Source organism: Pseudonaja textilis, chromosome 1, assembly GCF_049901715.1.
Source record: "Pseudonaja textilis isolate UNSWEBS1 chromosome 1, rPseTex1.2, whole genome shotgun sequence".
In the NCBI taxonomy this organism is placed as follows: domain Eukaryota; kingdom Metazoa; phylum Chordata; class Lepidosauria; order Squamata; family Elapidae; genus Pseudonaja; species Pseudonaja textilis.
Genome location: NC_141990.1, coordinates 111,027,727 through 111,045,775, shown reverse-complemented (window position 1 = coordinate 111,045,775; position 18,049 = coordinate 111,027,727). Strand labels below are relative to the sequence as shown.

The 18,049-nt window shown below is 36.5% G+C and overlaps 2 protein-coding genes across 3 annotated transcripts in view; one reads left to right on the top strand and one right to left on the bottom strand.

The window, feature by feature from the left end:
• ORC3 (origin recognition complex subunit 3) overlaps window positions 1-18,049 on the top strand; it is a 36,277-nt gene that overhangs the window by 11,221 nt on the left and 7,007 nt on the right. For both annotated transcript variants that reach the window (XM_026726751.2, XM_087914396.1), the window contains exons 7-14: window positions 2,292-2,428; window positions 3,427-3,586; window positions 5,195-5,308; window positions 8,073-8,206; window positions 9,314-9,377; window positions 14,280-14,396; window positions 14,919-14,998; window positions 15,831-15,964. In XM_026726751.2, the coding sequence (XP_026582536.2) occupies window positions 2,292-2,428; window positions 3,427-3,586; window positions 5,195-5,308; window positions 8,073-8,206; window positions 9,314-9,377; window positions 14,280-14,396; window positions 14,919-14,998; window positions 15,831-15,964 (940 nt within the window). The remainder of the gene's footprint in view (window positions 1-2,291; window positions 2,429-3,426; window positions 3,587-5,194; window positions 5,309-8,072; window positions 8,207-9,313; window positions 9,378-14,279; window positions 14,397-14,918; window positions 14,999-15,830; window positions 15,965-18,049) is intronic.
• On the bottom strand, window positions 83-17,929 carry LOC148127767 (uncharacterized). Its single transcript, XM_087914457.1, has 4 exons — window positions 17,733-17,929; window positions 15,561-15,655; window positions 11,461-11,562; window positions 83-260 (listed from the first exon to the last, which is right to left on the bottom strand). The coding sequence occupies exons 1-4, from the start codon at window positions 17,821-17,823 to the stop codon at window positions 198-200; spliced, it is 351 nt and encodes a 116-aa protein (XP_087770583.1). The 5' UTR covers window positions 17,824-17,929; the 3' UTR covers window positions 83-197.

Here is an 18,049-nt window from a genome sequence, read left to right as displayed (position 1 = left end):
CCTGTTATTTAAGACGTTTTTTCCCACATTCCACACCCTGGAATGTTGGACCAGAGATACTGATTTTTTTCTGGAGAAAATTCTTTCTATTATTCGAAGAGTCCTGTCATATTTTCTGAAATCCCCCTTGGTCAGTCTTCTAAGATTGAACCCAGTTTTTTCAGTCTTTCTTCATAGGGAATCAGTCTTAGTCCAAACTAATTTATACGATTATTGTGAAGAAAAGTAGAGGGCAGTGTAATGTTTGCCACCTTCAGCTCCTATAGATAGGATATAAAGAAAATAAGTATATGATGAGAGATACTAATCTTTTTGCTTTTATATGCTCTACCAATGTGTAAATTGTAAATGAAAGACATGGCCATTTTTTCTTTTTCGATTTTTATTTTTACTTTATTTTTCATCTATTGCTCTCAGTAGACGAGGCAAGTATAAGCATTTTGGAGTTGGTGTCACCCATCATTGCAAGTCATGTTTGGAGAAGAATGTTTTTGGATGCAATGGTGTATATTTTAGTCTTGCATGGCACTCTCTTGTTTATTTATCTTATTGGCCACACCTAATATCTCATATTTTTACTGCTAAAATGGAATGGGAGTTAAACATATTTTAATAAATAAATATTTCAGGAAAATGGGATATGTTATTTTGCTGTTTTTTATTTACTCACTACATGTGTGTGTGTATCTCGATTGTATGTATGTATGTGTGTGTTTTGTGTGTGTGTGTGTGTGTATTCACTCTGAGAAGCACAGAGCCGAAGAAAGAAGCCTGAAGATGATGAATGAGACTTCATCGAAACGTTGCCTAGATACTGCCAATCTTACGCGGGAGAAAACCCGAATAACCAAAGATCCACATATACATATACATATACATGTATATGTATATGTATATGTATATGTGCATGGTATTCAGCTTTGTTCGGGTATTTTCCCACGTCATTGTAGTTGTGCTTTTAAAGTTGTAGCAACGTTTTGGCAGAATCTCATCTGCCATCATCAGGCTTCTGTATTGTGTTTGTCTGTGAGTCAGACTTTCACATCCGTTTCAGTTTTAAATTTGGGGCTAGCCTATTGCTGTGCCAGAATGGTTTTTTCTTCATCCTGATTGGTTGGGAGTCTTGGTCTGTGTTTATTGGTCTTGGAGTTTGCTGCGTACTGCTTGATTGGTGTTTCTAATATCTTCTGTCTGTTTTGTGGCTCTTTTTGTGTCTTGATTGACTGGCAACATTGTGTTCCTTTATTGGAGGCCTTTAGGGCAGCTTGGCTCCGAGTAAACGGAAGGCTATCATTTGTTAGAAGCTAGGTTTCATCTGGGTGCCTGGTTGGGGTGTGTTTGAGCTGGAGTTATCGGGGGCGGGGTCTGTTTGTGCCCAGGTGTTTGCTTGGCTTGTGGTGTGGAGACTTTTTTGTTTGTGAGTGCAGGCTTCCAAATGATTGACAGTCTGGTGGAGTCATCTCTTCTATTCATGCTTTCAGGTCTTTTTTCAATCTCTATGGCTTCTCTGATAATTCTGTGGCTGGGGTTTTCTATAGTGGCTAGGGTTTTGGTGCCATTGAAGTTGATGCTATGACCTGTGGCTTTCATGTGTTGGATTAGTGAGGAAGTGTGCTCCAGCTTTTTTACTGCATTTTTGTGTTCATCCAGGCGGGTACTTATTCTTCTATTGGTCTGTCCAATGTATGTGGCCGGGCAAGATGCACAGGGGACTTCGTATATGCCTTGGTTTTCCAGGTCAATTTTATCTTTGGGGTTTCTAAGGATGGCTGCTATTTTTCTGTCTGTTTTGAAGGCAGTCTTGATGTGATGCCTGTGTAGTATCTTACTGATTTTGTCTGATTTTGTCTCAAAATTTTTGCAGAATCTCATCTGCCATCATCAGGCTTCTGGTTGTGTCCGTCTGTGAGTCAGGCCCCCACAGTTGTTTCAGTTTTAAATTTAAATAATTTAAATAATTTAAAACTGAAACAACTGTGGGGGCCTGACCACAGACAGACACAACCAGAAGCCTGATGATGGCAGATGAGATTCTGCCGAAACATTGCTACAACTTTAAAAGCACAACTACAATGACGTGGGAAAATACCCGAACAAAGCTGAATGCCAGATAGATAGATAGATAGATAGATAGATAGATAGATAGATAGATAGATATAGAGATAGAGATAGAGATAGAGATAGAGATATATATGGATACACACACATATAGAGTTTTAGATCATGGTCTAAGAGACCGTATTTTTTTTCCTCCCAATTCATTGTTTTAATGTATGCAATATTATTTGCAGAAAACGGATACTGAATCTCCATGTAAGAAGAGAACATTTTCATCCAGATACTGGGAAACTCCTCCAGTTGTGATTATTTTCAAAGACATGGAAAGTTTCACAACCAAAGTTTTGCAGGACTTCATAATTATGAGCAGGTAATACAACTAATTATACAACAAATTAGCTATTCTGGTCCATGTTCATTTTCTTACAGGAAATAAATTACTAATTGAATTCATGTTTGCTTTTTCTTTATTGTTTGTAATAAGTACAGATGTTGACTGGAGTGAATTAGCTTTGCCTATAAAACTTACATTATAGGGAAAGTTTTATTTAAAAAAATGCAGTCCAATTCTTGGATATTTCTTTCTTTTACAATTCAGACGTTAAGTTTGCAAATATTTATTAGCTGGCCTGTGAGCAAATTTAATCCAGAGATGAATTTGCTAAGCATTAATAAGGAATGAAATTCAGAATTCTGTAATTTTGATTAGACTCTTAACTTGCTTATCATATCGTGATTCCACAGCAGTACAAATATAGGTACTAGGCATGCCGTTTATCATCTTACAACAATAAACACATTCTTGAAAATATCCAGGCATCATCAGTTAAAATCTCACAATCTAAAAAGTTACTATGTGCTGCAGAGCATATTGTTTTTCTTCATAATAGCAGAAGCTGGACAAATCATTAAAATTAGCAGACATGGAGATGATGTGATTTATATACTGGTCAAGGCATTCAGTCTCCTGTTTTATAAATTAGATTAAAACCTTTGTATTCAAACGTGCACGTCAACTAGATCAGATTTCAGACTAAACACAGCTGGTTAGTATAGTATCACAGCCAACTAGGGACTTTAAAGGTTCTGTTTCTGATATCTGACTGGGACTGCATGGAATTTTACAAACTGCATTTCTCTTTTATATATATCACATTAATAGATCACCTTAATATATGATGATAAGGAAAATGGAATGATTACATATAAAGAGCAAGTCTCCTTTTTTTAGTTTTTGGAATCAAGGCGGTCGCTTGTTTGTATTAGTACAACACTGTTGATAAATTCTGTGAACTTGAAATATATGGAAGAAGTCAAATACCATCTGATACACATTTAATTTTTCCCAACTGTTTATTTTTCCCTTAGTCATTGTATACGTGAATTTCCACTGGTCCTTATTTTTGGAATCGCTACATCTCCGATGATCATCCATAAGTTGCTTCCTCATTCGGTGTCCTCTTTGTTATGTATAGAACTCTTCCAATCTCTTTCTTCCAAAGAACATTTAACTAAAGTGATTGATAAGGTAATGCTTTTAGAAGAGAAGGTGTTGTATATGCTGGAAATTCTTGATAAAAATTAAAATGTTCATAGCTCTTCATGATTCAAAAAACATGTTTTAAAAAGTCAGTTTTCTTGAGGAGTTGTACAGGTTCTCCTCAATCTATTAACATAATAGAGCCCGGAATTATTGTAAGTTGTGGCCGTTATTAAACAGGCCACTACATGACCATGACCAATTTTACAGCTTTTTTGCAGCGGTCGTTAAACGCATACCGCAATGGTTAACCAAACAGCATGGTTGGTCAGTGAACCTGTTTTCTCCAATGGGAGTCTTTTTTCCTGTAAACCAGAATAAATCCTCAAAATTGGCAAAACCCCCAAAGTACTGTGAATCTCTACAAACAGCCATAAATGTAAGCTGGTTGCCAGGTGCCCAAAATGTCACTGTATGTGTATGTGTGAAATTGCAGTCATTGTAACTTCAAAATCATATCATAGGTAGCTTGGTCATACCTCTGTCATATCTTTGAATGGATGCTAAAAGACCAGTCATTAAGCAAGGACTACCTGTACCATTATAATTGCCACGTAGAGTTCAGATCATAATTCTATGCCTATGTTCAGTAGAATAATTAATTCCATTAGCAGAGCTGAAATTGTAGATGATCCTTTTTTTCTCGTTGGCTCTGGAGCAAATTTTGGGGATGTGGGCAGGAGAGCTATTACTGAAGTAGTTTTCTGCTTGCCGGATATTGGATTTTACTCTCAGGCTTTCAGTGAGCAATAGATTTATCAAATTAAAATATATTCAGTATGTAAGTAACAATCTGAGATTTGCCTAATGAATTCCTGATAGAATAGAATAGAATAGAATAGAATAGAATAGAATAGAATAGAATAGAATAGAATAGAATTCTTTATTGGTCAAATGTGCTTGGACACACAAGGAATTTGTCTTGGTGCAAATGTTCTCAGTGTACATAAAAGAAAAGATAACATTCATTAAGAGTCAAGAATCATCAACTGGATTTTAATATAAAATGTGTAGAGAAAGTATCACTATAAAGTTAGATGTTAATTAGTCCATAATGATGTGATGGACACCGAATTACACATGTAATTTTTATGAATATTTGTCTATTTAAAAAAAGGAAATTTAATACAGAATTTTGATTTAATGGTATTCATGGTATTTATATAGTGTTTTAATCAGACCATTTCAGTTACAATTACTTTAATCTTAAAAGTCTATTATACTATTATACTATGTTCTTCCATTTCAAAATCAGTTTTTTGCACTTACTTAAGAAAATATTTTCTGTAATGTTTATTTGCCTTGGAACTGCTTAAAGTATATTCTGGAATAGTACAGGGTGCACAGACTTGGGTTTTAATTTTATCAAGCCAAGTAGGCCTCCATTTACTCAATCTTATTCTCTGTTCTTTAAAAGAAAATTCAGTTGCTCAGTTCATACCAAAGTCCTAATACTGTTGAATTTAAAATAACATGTGCCATTATGGGGTTTCCCATTAAGAAACTCTCCAAGATTTAGAGAATTCTAACTGTAGAAATAATTAGTCACCTTATTTCAGAAATACATAATTTATTAATGTTTTTTTTCTATATCAGCTACTTCTGACAAGTCAATTTCCATTCAAAATTAGTGAGAAGGTTCTGCAGGTGCTAACAAACATATTTTTGTACCATGACTTCTCAGTTCATAATTTTGTCAAAGGATTTCAGGTAAGTGCTAGTGAAAGTAGCTGACTAACTTTAGAAAGCTGAATGATGGTAAACTTCGTGTCTAATTTTCACTATGACTGATGACGCTGTGTATGGATGAGAGATTTACTGAATATTCTTGCATACAATAAATTTTCCTACACATTAAAAAGTAATATAAAAGAGAGCAGTATGTGGTAAAGTACTTTTCAGTGACAGCCAGTTTTTAATTTTTAGATAAACTTCTGTATATTCAGTCATAGGAATGTTGTCCCTATTTACAAACAGTTGGGGAAATATTACGTTGTGTTTTAGGAATCAGGGTGACAGGTACTTAGAACAGGGGTCCGCCAACCCGTGCCACGGCATGGCACAGGTATGCAGCATGCAAGAAACTGGGCTGTGCAAACAGGCGAAGCCTCATCCATGGGATGCAGGTAGCATATGCAAAACACTCTGGTCTGTGGAAAAATCTCTCTTTCTTTGATCCCTGGTGGCGGCTGGCTTAGACTATCCTTTTGTTACTGTGGAAGAGCTCTGATTTTTAACTTTGGGCACTGGGAAGTCAGATCAGAGGCAAAGAACTGCATGGCTGTTTCAGGAACATGGGACAATAGAGCCCTTGTCTCACGAAAATAGCAAAGGTATGTCATCCCTGAATTTTATCAGAAGAAGGAAAATACAGAAATAGAGGACGGGGGGACTGGAAATTGCAGCAGCCTACTCTGCTATTAGACAAGATGAACTCAAAAGAAGAAAGGGCTTTTCTTCAGACTGACAAGCTTTATAACCACAGCACTTGATTATGGAAATGGTAACTTGAGGCCTACCAGTATATAAAGTCCATCTTGAAAAACGTCAGTTTAAAGCAGGGGTGGGATTCTACCGACGGAACAACTGGTTTGACGAGCGTGCACTTTGCGCGTGCATTACTTGCAAAACAACTTCTCCTGCGAGTTGTTTGTATTTACAATACAAACAAGCCTTTCAAATAATTAAGACCCAATTACTCAGTGGTGGTATTTGACCGGTTCGGCTTGGTTCTGGCGAGCCGGTAGGAGCAATGAGCAGCAGAGACCAAACGGGTTCTCTCCACCGCTCTGCTGTTGGGCCCACCCACTTGCCCCGGCTCCCATACTCACTTTTATCTGCTGAATTTGAAGCGGCAGCTGCTGAAGCGACCAGGATTGTGCAGGCTTGCAGGAGGCGAGTTAGAACACCTGCGCAAAGTGTGTGTTTGGTGCGCCGTGCACACAAAGTTCACACAACGCGTTTGTGTGCTTTGCACGCAAACACGTGCAAAGCACACCCACCAATCCACGTCCATTGAACCGGTGGCAACAATATTTGAATCCCACCACTGCAATTACTATATAATAAACAATAAAATAAATTTAGTTTAATTTCAGATATCAGTGGGCGTTTAGAGTGTCCTAGATTGGAACTCAAAAGCCAGTTTGATGCGCTGGTTAAGGTACTGGCCTAGAAACCGGGAGGAAGGCAGGAAGACAGCTGGTGACTTTGGATCAGTCCCTCTTTCAGCCCTAAGCAGAAGGCAATGGCAAGCCATTTACAAAATCCTGCCAAGAATATGGCAAGGACTAGTCCAGTTGATTGCCAAGAGTCATCACTGGCTCAAAAGTGCATGCACATGTGTATACACAAAAGATTGGAACTAAATAGATATTAAGAGCTGTAGTGGCACAGTGGTTAGAATGCATTGTAGGCTAAAATTCTGCATTCCACTGCCAGGAGTTGGATTCTGACCAGCTCAAGGTTGATTCAGCCTTCCATCTTTGCAAGGTTGGTAAAATGAGGACCCAGATTGTTGGGAGTAATATGCTGACTCTATAAAGTTTAAAGCACTTAGGGCTGTAAAAAGCACTCTAGTATAAGTCTAAGTGCTATTGCTAGTGTTATTGCTATTCACACTTACATCCTTAGCTCAGCAGTAAGTCTTTTTTTAGTATCAGACATCATGTTGTGCTTACCTCAGTGACCAAAATTCCTTTTTCTAGAACTTGTGTGCAATTTGCAATTCAAATTGGGTAGAAACCACCGAACATGTTTCATTGTATTGCCCTTATTATCAAGGCAGCTGTCATTTTTTCATCTTTTGCTTATTTAAATATTTGCCAAGATGATTAGATACATTTTATCTTGTTTTCCTCTTATCAGACCATAAACTTAACTTTGCATATAATGTACCCACATATTCAGTCACTGTATCAAAGGACAAATTGCTACAGAATTAGATCTGCTATAAAAAAGAATAAATATGTCCAGAGTAAGTTAAGTTACACATTATGGAGTTAGAATTTTACATATCATTTTAAATCAGTTTGTTATGCTATATTATTGTCATATTGTACGTATATGTATGTATATGTGTATAACAATATGTATAATTTTGCTGTCCAACTTTTCTGATAACAAATTGAATTCATGTATATGTGTGCATATTAACAGAATTACAGAAAGGACTTGGAGGTCTTTTAGTCCAGCCTCTTTGCTCTAGAGGAAACTCTATACCATTTCAGACAAATAGTTGTCCATTCTCTTCTTAAAAACCTCCAGTGTTGGAGCACCCAAAATTTTTGGAGGCAAGCCATGTTTATCCTGCTGTCTGATTTACAGCTATATTAAAATGCATATTGTTTCAGCTTCAAAATAACAGTTCAGGAGAATGGATTTATTTTTCTAAAAGCTATAATAATATTTAAATTGTTTTGATCAGTGTTCTTCCAAATTTTCACCTTACTATTGAACTTTCTTGTTCTTACAGCTGTCTCTGTTGGAGCATTTTTATTCACACCCTCTCAGTGTGCTATGTTGCGAAGTACAAGAATCTGAGAAAAGAGTTCAACTTTTATCACACAATCAGTTTGAAAATATTCGAAGATTGCCATCTTTTAGAAGGTACATAAATAACTCTCTAAACTTCTTGTCGTTGCATTAAATTATTTTGTCATTTCTTAAATCTTTTTGATTTAAGAAAAAAAAATAAAGCATTGCAATTTATGGTGAAGGATACAGGCAAATACATTTTCTAAATTGCACACATGTGCAAATGCATATGATATTCTTCATATTATTTTATTAATTTATTTTTAAAAATATAGGGCCGCTCATCTTAAATGAATAATTCTGGGTAACTAACAACAAAATACTGCAAATGTAAAAACATTGTAAAACCAACATAAACCAAGACAAACTATAGCAGAGGTCCTCAAACTTGCCAACTTTAAGACTTGTGGATTTCGACTTCCAGAATTCCTCAGCCAAGCATAGCTGGCTGAGGAATTCTGGGAGTTGAAGTCCACAAGTCTTAAAGTTGGCAAGTTTGGGGACCCCTGAACTATAGCATTAAAAACAACGATAATACAGTAGCTAAGGTAAAGTGTAATCACAATAACCAATAACCAAGACACATTCTGCTTCTGCTAATATCCAGGCCTTAATGCTTAGAGGAAAAAAAACCATGCCTTCATGATTCCCTAGAAGGCCATCTGGGGCAGGTTATTATATAGGACAGGTGCCACAACAGAGAGTCATGTTTCCTGGGGCCTGCTGGATGATACTGTTCCATAAGAGGGACCCAGAACATGCTCATCCTGTCAAATCTGGTGGAAATGTGATTCTGTGGTCTTTAAAGGTGATAACTAGGACCTTGAATTGCATTTGGAAGACTACCAGGAGCTGGCACGTACAATTGTGGTGTCATTTGGGAGAACCCAATACTGTATGTGCTGCTGTTTTCTGGAGCATCTGATACTTTTGAGTGGTTTTGCATGCTGGAAAAGCTGGCACAAGAAATAGGTTTTTGGAATTGAGTTGAATCTGGTGAGGAACTGCAAAAAAGAAAAACCCACTATATTTCTAGTCAGAAGTTCAGAAGGATATCTGATTTCTCTTGTCTAAACCCCTTCCTCATTGTATGATTCAGATTGGAATTATTATTAAAGAGTTGGAAACCTCTAGTTAATTTCCAGGTTTTAAATTAGCTTTTTCTTTTCCTCTGTTCAGATTTGTCGAAAGTCAGGAAGTAGAGAAGCAGGCTGCATTGCTGACAGATGACGAATGTTTAAAGGTAAAATCTAGGACTAAATAAAATCTACAATGTTTCTGATTTCAGTTAAGCAATGCTTCTGTATAACACCCAGAATTTGATTTACATATGTGTGCCTTCATTTCACTCCTCACATCTTCCAGATCTGCTCCATTGTGAGAATTAAGTGGAAGAATCAGGTTTGCCACTCAAAATTCTTATAAAATGGAAAATGATACATTACGAAATTGTATTTTTATTACAGAGACTATGCACCCTCTACACTAATTCTTGAACTGTTTATATCTGTTCTGGGGTGGGATTCTACGTTCTATAGAACTGGTTGTTATGATTCTGTCCAGTTCGGAGAACCGGCAAATTGCGCCACTGATTGGCCCCGCCTCTCCCCTCCCCATCCACTCACTCCTTACCTGGCATGTGCACCATCCAACTTGCCTGTTCTGCTGTGCCAGGAGATTTAGATTAGCTAGAAAGCAGGAAACCGTTGGATTTCTTGCTTTCTAGCTAAACTAAAAGCAGAGCTAAACCTTCCTTAGGACGGAAGCTTCTATTTTTCAGTGCAGACTCTCAAGTAGCAGATTGCAGAATCATAGATCTCTAAGTGAATCTGTGATTCTGTGAGCAACTCAATCTGCCTGCCTGCTTTGCCTGATTTTAGGTAAAAGTTGCTCTTTTTTTAATAGAAAAATTCAATATTTACATAAATATTTATAATATTTACATACAAGCCATGCCCAGCCAGTCACATGACCACCAAGCAATGCCCACAAGTTAGGCCACGCTACTGAACCGGTTGTTAAGAAATTTGAATCCCATCCCATATCTGTTCCTTCAAACATAATTAATTTTAGTCATTAGTCATTAATTTTAGTACATTTCAGTCTAGTCTAAAAGAAAGAAAAACATACTTCCAAAAATGTATCTGTTAAAAGAAAAAAGAAGCAAAATATGGTACTATGATGATCACTTTAAATTTTTCCATGCTTTCTGGAGAAACACCTTGCAGAGAAGAATTCTAAAGCGAGAGGGTAATTTTCTTTGATGAGGGACTGAAAAGAAAAACAGCCTAGAATTCTTATCAGCAAACTCCTGACATCATGAACTCTAACTTCATCTTTTGCCACTTATCACCCATACCAAGGCTGGTATGGGTGATTAACTTCAACATATCTAAAGAGAAGAGTTTGCCCATTTGTGATTTTGAGACCTAAGGAAAATGTGCAAGGATATTGTATGGATTCAGGAGCTGGTAACTGAATGCTGCATTCTGTTTTCCTCTTAATGTTAACTGTGAAAAATGAAAAGCTTCTACATGCTGTGTTCTTTAAAATTTAAAAACTGAACAGCAAGTTGGTGAGCATAATCTGACTACTATAATTTACTTGCTATGATAATTATTCCAGAACGGGACATATTTCAATAACCGCTAGAGAAATAAATTAACATGAGATTCAAAGAGAGGCTGGGATACAGGAACATCAAAAGGCAAAACATAAATCAACTTTATATCAGGCCTTCAGAGGCAGCCAGTACTGATGAAGCTGTTTAAAAACCATATTTTAAAATAGCTGAAAACAGCCACTGCGAATGATAGGTCATAAAAATTCATTTCTGCAATGTCCCTGCATTATTCAAAATGTGTCTTTTTATTCTTTATTAAGTTAGCATTTTAAGCATTTTAAGACAAACATAGTGCTTTGATTTAAAACAGTAAACTAAACTAGCTGTACAGTAAACTAAACTTCATAACTTATACTAACCCAAACATGGATTGTTTTGGTTTTGGCTTAGTACAGTATAATGTGTGACCCAAGGTTTAAACCTTGTTTAGCAACCACTACAAAAGAAAATACATTTAGCATGAAGCATATGTCCTCATTAGGTTTACTCATCAAGCTAAGCCACAATGTAGGTTTGCCTGTGAACCCAACCATTATGATTTGTAAACCATGGTTTACTATTTACCATGTAATATAAGCCCAGTCAATAGCAATTCATAAGGTACAGCTAACTAAATCATGGCCTTCCGATGTGATCCTAGTCACTGAGTCACCTACTGTCATTAAAATAATAGTGAAGTACAGTTAAATCTAAATGTACTTACTGAATCGCAGTGCCAAACTGCATGGTCTTTGTTCTTGCATACTGCTGTCCCAGGACTTATTGACAAATTGGCTTGCTGGTTAGATGTGATGACAGCTTTGCACTAAGGAAGAAGAACCTGAATGAATTGGGATGTATGAGGAAGAGAGGAATGTGTAAACACAAGACTTATTGATAAATGACATGCCAAAACTTGGAATGTTGTATTAAAGGCGGATTCAATTAGTGGAACCCGTTTGTCGCTTAAAGAAAAACATTGTATATTTGCAGCCAAATACGCATCATGTTTATTTAGAAGCAAGTCCCACTGAATTTTCTGAAGCTAAATGTTCAAACATAGAAAATATATAATGATAAGATGGGTTTTGAATATTAATGAAGTAAAAGAGACTATGGAAAGATGAATTGATAAGAGCTGGTAAAATCCAAGATTTGATTTTAGAAATACATCTCTTTGTGATATGCCTGTATTTGACCCAGTCTGAGCAGACAAAAGCCAAATGACAACAATAACAAAAATCATACTTCATGATGAAAAACGTTCTCACAGCTTTAGGTTTAATATGCATAAAGATTGTGCTCTTTTTTCATAAAAGCGAAGCATTGTTTCTGGAAAAAAACCAATTTTCTTATTTTGTGGATGCTTCAGTTCTTATTGATCTAGAAAAATTATTTACCTGTGGAGTAACAGTACAGCAATAATGCCGTAAAAGCACCGATGTTTTAATGCTACATTTTTCTATTAAATAGAAAAAAATCTGTTAGATAAGGCTTTCCCAAAACAGTGTTAAATCTTCCTTCTCTGGAAATTGTCTAATTTAATTCAGTTTTATTACAACAGTTGAGTTTAATAATAAAAAAAAAATCTGTCCTCCCTCCCCCCCCCAAAAGAAACAAAGTCGTTCAGCATTAGCAGTTCATCATAGAAAAAAATTGATCTGTTGGATCTCCTCACTAAATTTAAGGAAACTGATGTACAGATGGATTTTAAATATGCAGAGTGGCAAAATGAAATGTATGGGATAGAACAATATAGGTTTATATTCCCTGGAACAAACAGATGTCTAGCTTCTACCAAACACTTGTCTCTTCTGTGAATTACGATATTTTTTATTGTCCTGTTTTATTATAACACTGAGTCTTCTGGCTCTGTCAAAGATTATTGTAATTTAATATTCCCTATAAGCTGCAAGACATTTAGGACTTGATTCTGCATATTCTGCAAATATTTTTAATTTATTCAATTTATTGTGAGGGGGGGGGGAACCCAGCAGACCCACTCTTCCTGAGGAAAAATGCTTATCTTTCAGCTTACCAGAGATGCAGTCGTTGCTCTACTACTTTAAAATGGAAATGCATCATTAAACTCAGTGAAATTAGAACAAGATATTGCTAATGTAAATGGGATATTTACAATTTTCTTATAACTCGTTTAGCAGTGGAGTCGCTAAAATAATTTAGGATTTTTTTTCAAGTATAATAATTCAATTTAGCTGTTAGAAGTTTGGGGATCATTCAGTGCAATTTGTTTTGAGAAAGGATAGGAATACTAACTGGTGATCTGACTTTCAAATTTTTATTGCTAACCTTATCCCCCTTTTTTTCCTCTTCTTTTCTTTATAGCTCCCCTTCTAAGCTTTCACTTGTCACAAAAAGGAAATCTCTTTGTGTCAACTTTCAAAGAAAAATGCACCCTAGATAGAATCCCAAATAAAGCAACTTCTACTACTTGTGTAGCAAGTATGAATAGAGGGCACTTGGTTCACCTTAGTTGTATTTAATAAAACGCTTCTCAATTAAAATGATTTATTTATAAACCGGGACTTTATAAATAAGTCAGATGTTTTGAATGTTAAAAAACAGCACCTAGGAGGTTTAAGGGTTTATCCATTTATTTAAACTTGTTATGGCTGTCCATTCCAATAGACTCTGGATAGATTACAAAATCTAATACATAGTTAAAACAACATGGACAAAACAAGACAGCCTGAACTAAAACCACTCACATAAAACCAGTCACATGATATACCAGGGCCCACTCCAAACAACATAGCCCCAAGTTTGAGAACCAGCTTTTAAAGACTTCCCAGAACTCCAGGGGAGTGGACTCCATCCTGATTCCCTGATGGGAGATGCTGTTCCAGAGTGCGTGGGACACAACAGAGAAATTTCGCCTTCTTGGTCCCACAAGATGGTAGCATTTAATAAATTGGACCTGGAATGCACCCGCATACTAGGCTGGCAGAAATAGGAGAGAGGCAGTACCTCAGACAACCAGCCCTTACGTTGTTGTGTAACTAATAGCCAAGATTCATAATTAATTGGAGTCACGGCATCGTCACATGACATCACGACTTCCCTCCCTTTGCTAAACCAGGTATGGGTGTGACCAGCATGTGATGCATCTGGCCCACAGGCCATGAGTTTGACACTCCTGGACTGTAGATTTAATGAGAAAGAGTTGCCTTGCTGTATGGAAGCTTCTCCTTCAAATAAACACATGTTTTCCTAGAATGCCACTGTAGCTGTAAAGGACAGTGTCATGATGCCCCCACAAAAGGCACAACTGATTTAAGGAGTTGCTGATAGTTGTCTGACTCTCTGTAATTGTTGTATCCATTCTATGAGATCCAGCAGGAGACATGCTCCAGATCCCATCTGGCAGAAGGGAGTGCCATCTGCTTGCTCATGTATCTCTGAATAAATCCCTTTCAATTTGATTGAGTTTACTTCTGGGTAGAATATAGAATAGCAATGCAATTTGTAAAATAGGTCTGTAATGAGTAAATGACTAATCAGACACTTCCTTTATAATTTTAGGAAACAACACAAGCATTGCTAAAAGACCTCTATAGTTACCATGAACATTATTTCCCAATTTTGCGGTGTCTTCATGCTTTCACGTCTTCTCTTCCAAAGTATCCATTAGGCAAACAAGTATGTGCTCTTTATTTTATGTCTAATATTTCAAAATCTTGAATTTGGTTTGCAGTCCTCCTGCTTTTTCTTTATTTTGCCTGCATTGCAATAAAAAAAAAAACAACACTAACTCTTTTTTACTGCCAGGCCACTCAATATATTCAAAGACTGAAGGGCCCTGAAAGTATTTTATAGCCCTTTTGACATTGAAATAATTAGATTTAGTCAAATTGTCCTGGCTTCTTCTAAGAAGTGAATACTGAAAAATTTACCTCAGAGTTGGAAAGAGATAATAAAAAAATACATTTACTATATGGCAGTGAAAGCAGTTTATTTTTACAGTGTGAATCTGTCCACGTTAATTGTATGTACTTTCTTTATTATTATTGAACTAACATTCCTGGATAGTGTAGGACTTGTTTTCCATATCTGAGATCAGTGAAGCCTTACAATTTATAAAGCTTTCATTGTAAGTGACAAATTGGTAAAAATGAACATTTCATTAATTTGATTAAAAAAAAAACATTTCCTGCTTTACAGATCAGAGAGCTGCATTGTGCTTGTTTGGAAAGAAGCGTGTGGGAAAGAGAGGAATATGAGTCTGCCATGCAGCTGGTGAGGTAGCTCTCTTTCCATTTCTTTCTTGTGTTCAAGACATATTAAAGTCTCTATTAGCTATTTAAGAAGAACTTGGGGTTGGAAAGAGGAGGAGTGGTTTGGATTTTTTTTGTTTGCTTCATTTTTTTGGCAACTGATCATATGTTTTTATATAAAATAAATGTTTTTAATTTAATGTGTGTCCTTTGTTAGTGGGATTGCCAGCTGGATTGCATAGCCAGATTCTAGTTTGTTTGTTTTTTTCATTCAGACCGCTTGATCTTTGGATGAAACTGTTCAGTTCATGGGTCTGCTTAAATTTTTATCCTTCAGTCTTTTCTCCAAGGACTCAATGGAACAACCCTTTGAACTCTGTTAATCCAGTGATTAAAATAAAAATGTAGACATTTGAACCTGAATCATCATGATCCAGGCGTAATACATTAATCAGTATACCATTCAAGCTGTCTTATGGCACATTTATGTATGTAAGCTCAGAAATATGTTCTTCCTGGTTAGACTTTATTTCTGTAACTAATATTGAGATGTGTTAATTTGTATGCTCTCAGAGATAGGAAGGCATACCTGATAGGACAGGATGGTAATGCTGAGATGAGAGTCACATTTGTCAGAAGGATGTCCTTGCAGATAGCTGGTCATTTGCATCCTTTTAGAGGGTCCTTGAAGCAAGAATAAGATGACTGATTATTTCCCTATTGCTAAGACCATGTCATGCTTATGTTGTGCAGTCACCAGTTGTCAAGCTCAGTTTGCGGGAGACTATCTTTTGTAGTACATTTGCCTACACTTGTCTTGCTATACCCTTTTGTTATATTCTTGGTTTCTTTTTTTTAGGATGTTGGCCAAGGATGAGTTGGTGGCTATTCTTGAAAAATGTGTGGACATTCTTATATCCTCTTCTGCAAAGTGTCTTAGAAAGGCTTTAGAAAAATTGGAGAGATACGTGCATCTACTGAATAATCTTGAAGGTACTGAAGTTTTGTTAGATCTTCTAATTCCATTGTTATTTTCTGCATCCAAACCCACTGAAGAGATGTAGAAAATACTCTCATTATAAAAAGAAATGCCTGGCATTATGAGAACAAATAAGGAATAAGTTGGCTGGCCCCTTAAGATACTTTAGGCTTCCAAATAGTAAAAAGAAGTCCACTTGTTAATGTTGAATTTAGCCCATTAGCTTGAGAATTGAAACAATAATGGATAGATTGCAATATACTGGATTGCATTTTAAAGTGACATTTCTTGAGGAGCATAATGACTTTTAGCTAAATCGTTGCATTGTTTTTGCTGTTATTGGTCAACTCAGCATAAAACTTTACTCTGCAAAACTGAAATGTTTTAAATGACAGAAGTTGAAGAAAGACAAATAATCAAGGATTGATTGAAATTAAAAGGCAGGTTGTGGCTGAAGGTAACGAAATATTTCATAATGATAGCAACAGTTCATCAATGGAACCAGTTACAAGGAAGCGGTGGTCTCTCCTTTGCTCAGCATCTTCAGAAAAAGACTGGGCAAATGTTTGTTGGATGATGCTCTTATTTGGATTCAAGGACATAGTGGGGGGAGGGAGAAAAGAGATTCAGAGGTCTACATGGATCTGATTCTGTGTAATTCTGTGACTACTATTATATTCCTGGCATATTTAATGGAATTGCATGAGGTGTTAATTACATCTTACCCAGTAAAACAACTATGGGGATTTCCAAACTCAGATTTCCCTTGCTGTGCTACGGTGTTGGAAATAAACTGAAAAGGAATCCACCTTCCTTGCCTTTTCCTCCTTTCTTTGAAAACTTTACCCCATTTTTTATTTGACCAGTTCAGAATCTAGAGATAAGCTTCTAGATTCCTCATTGGCTTTTTTTCTGTCTGTTATAGTATCGCATATACCAAAGGAATGGGTTCTTTGAGTTGTAAGAAATAAAGATCTGGGAAAGATGACAAGAATTAGATAGTCAATATGTGCAATGATTAAAAAAAAAAAGGATTATTCTTTTAAACATAATTTCAGGTTCAGTTATATATATAGATAAAATTACAAATATGAGTATCTAAAGGGACCAAACATCAGAACTAGATTAAAAATCTTGCATACATACATCAGAGAGCTATTTTTGAACATTGTATTTGTGTTTTATGTTTTCAGTTGGACTCTACTGCAGTTGTGGGATTCAAATTTTTTTACTACCGGTTCTGTGGGCGTGGCTTGGTGGGCATGGCAGGGGATGGATACTGGATGGACACCACCAGTCAAGAGGTGGTGTTTGCCGGTTCTCTGAACTACTCAAAATTTCCACTACTGGTTCTCCAGAACTGGTCAGAACCTGCTGAATACCCCCTCTGCTCTACTGTCTTAAACCATGCAGATGTTTTGACTGTATGACATACACATATAGCTAGTGAAGGAAGCAGGCTCTGTATATGTTAAAAACAATAACTAAAGCTGCCTGGAAGGCATTTGAACTGAATTTTGTAATTTCTGAGAAATATATGCAATCCATTATATTAAGCCCTGCCCAGCAAGGCTTAATACGGGATTAAGTGTTGCAGAGGGATCTCACAGTGTTGCTTCATTTTATCTCTCATTTTTCTTTGAATAAATCCTTAATCTTATTTTGTTTGATTGTAGAAAGCCAGAGGAGAGGAGGGGTGGAAGATAACAGTTCCCCCCCCTCAAAAAAAAAAACATGCTGGATTCGATGTTTATTTGTATTTATGTGCATGAAACTACTTACTAAATCCTAGATCCCATGGAGTTCTTTGATTTTGATTGCCATCTCCAGTGTCACCTTCAGTGAAAGATCTCCCAGTCCTCTGAAATCCCATTGGGGTGGCGGTGTTGCTGAATATGGGTCTCAAAGTCCATCCAACCAAATCCCACCTCTTTTTCAGCTAGTGCATAGAGTGAGGGCCTTCAAACTTGGCAAGTTTAAGACTTGTGGACTTCAACTCCCAGAATTCCTGAGCTAACATGATTGGAGGAGGAATTCTGGGAGTTGAAGTCCACAAGTCTTAAAGCAGCCAAGTTTGAAGACTCCTGGCATAGAGCTTC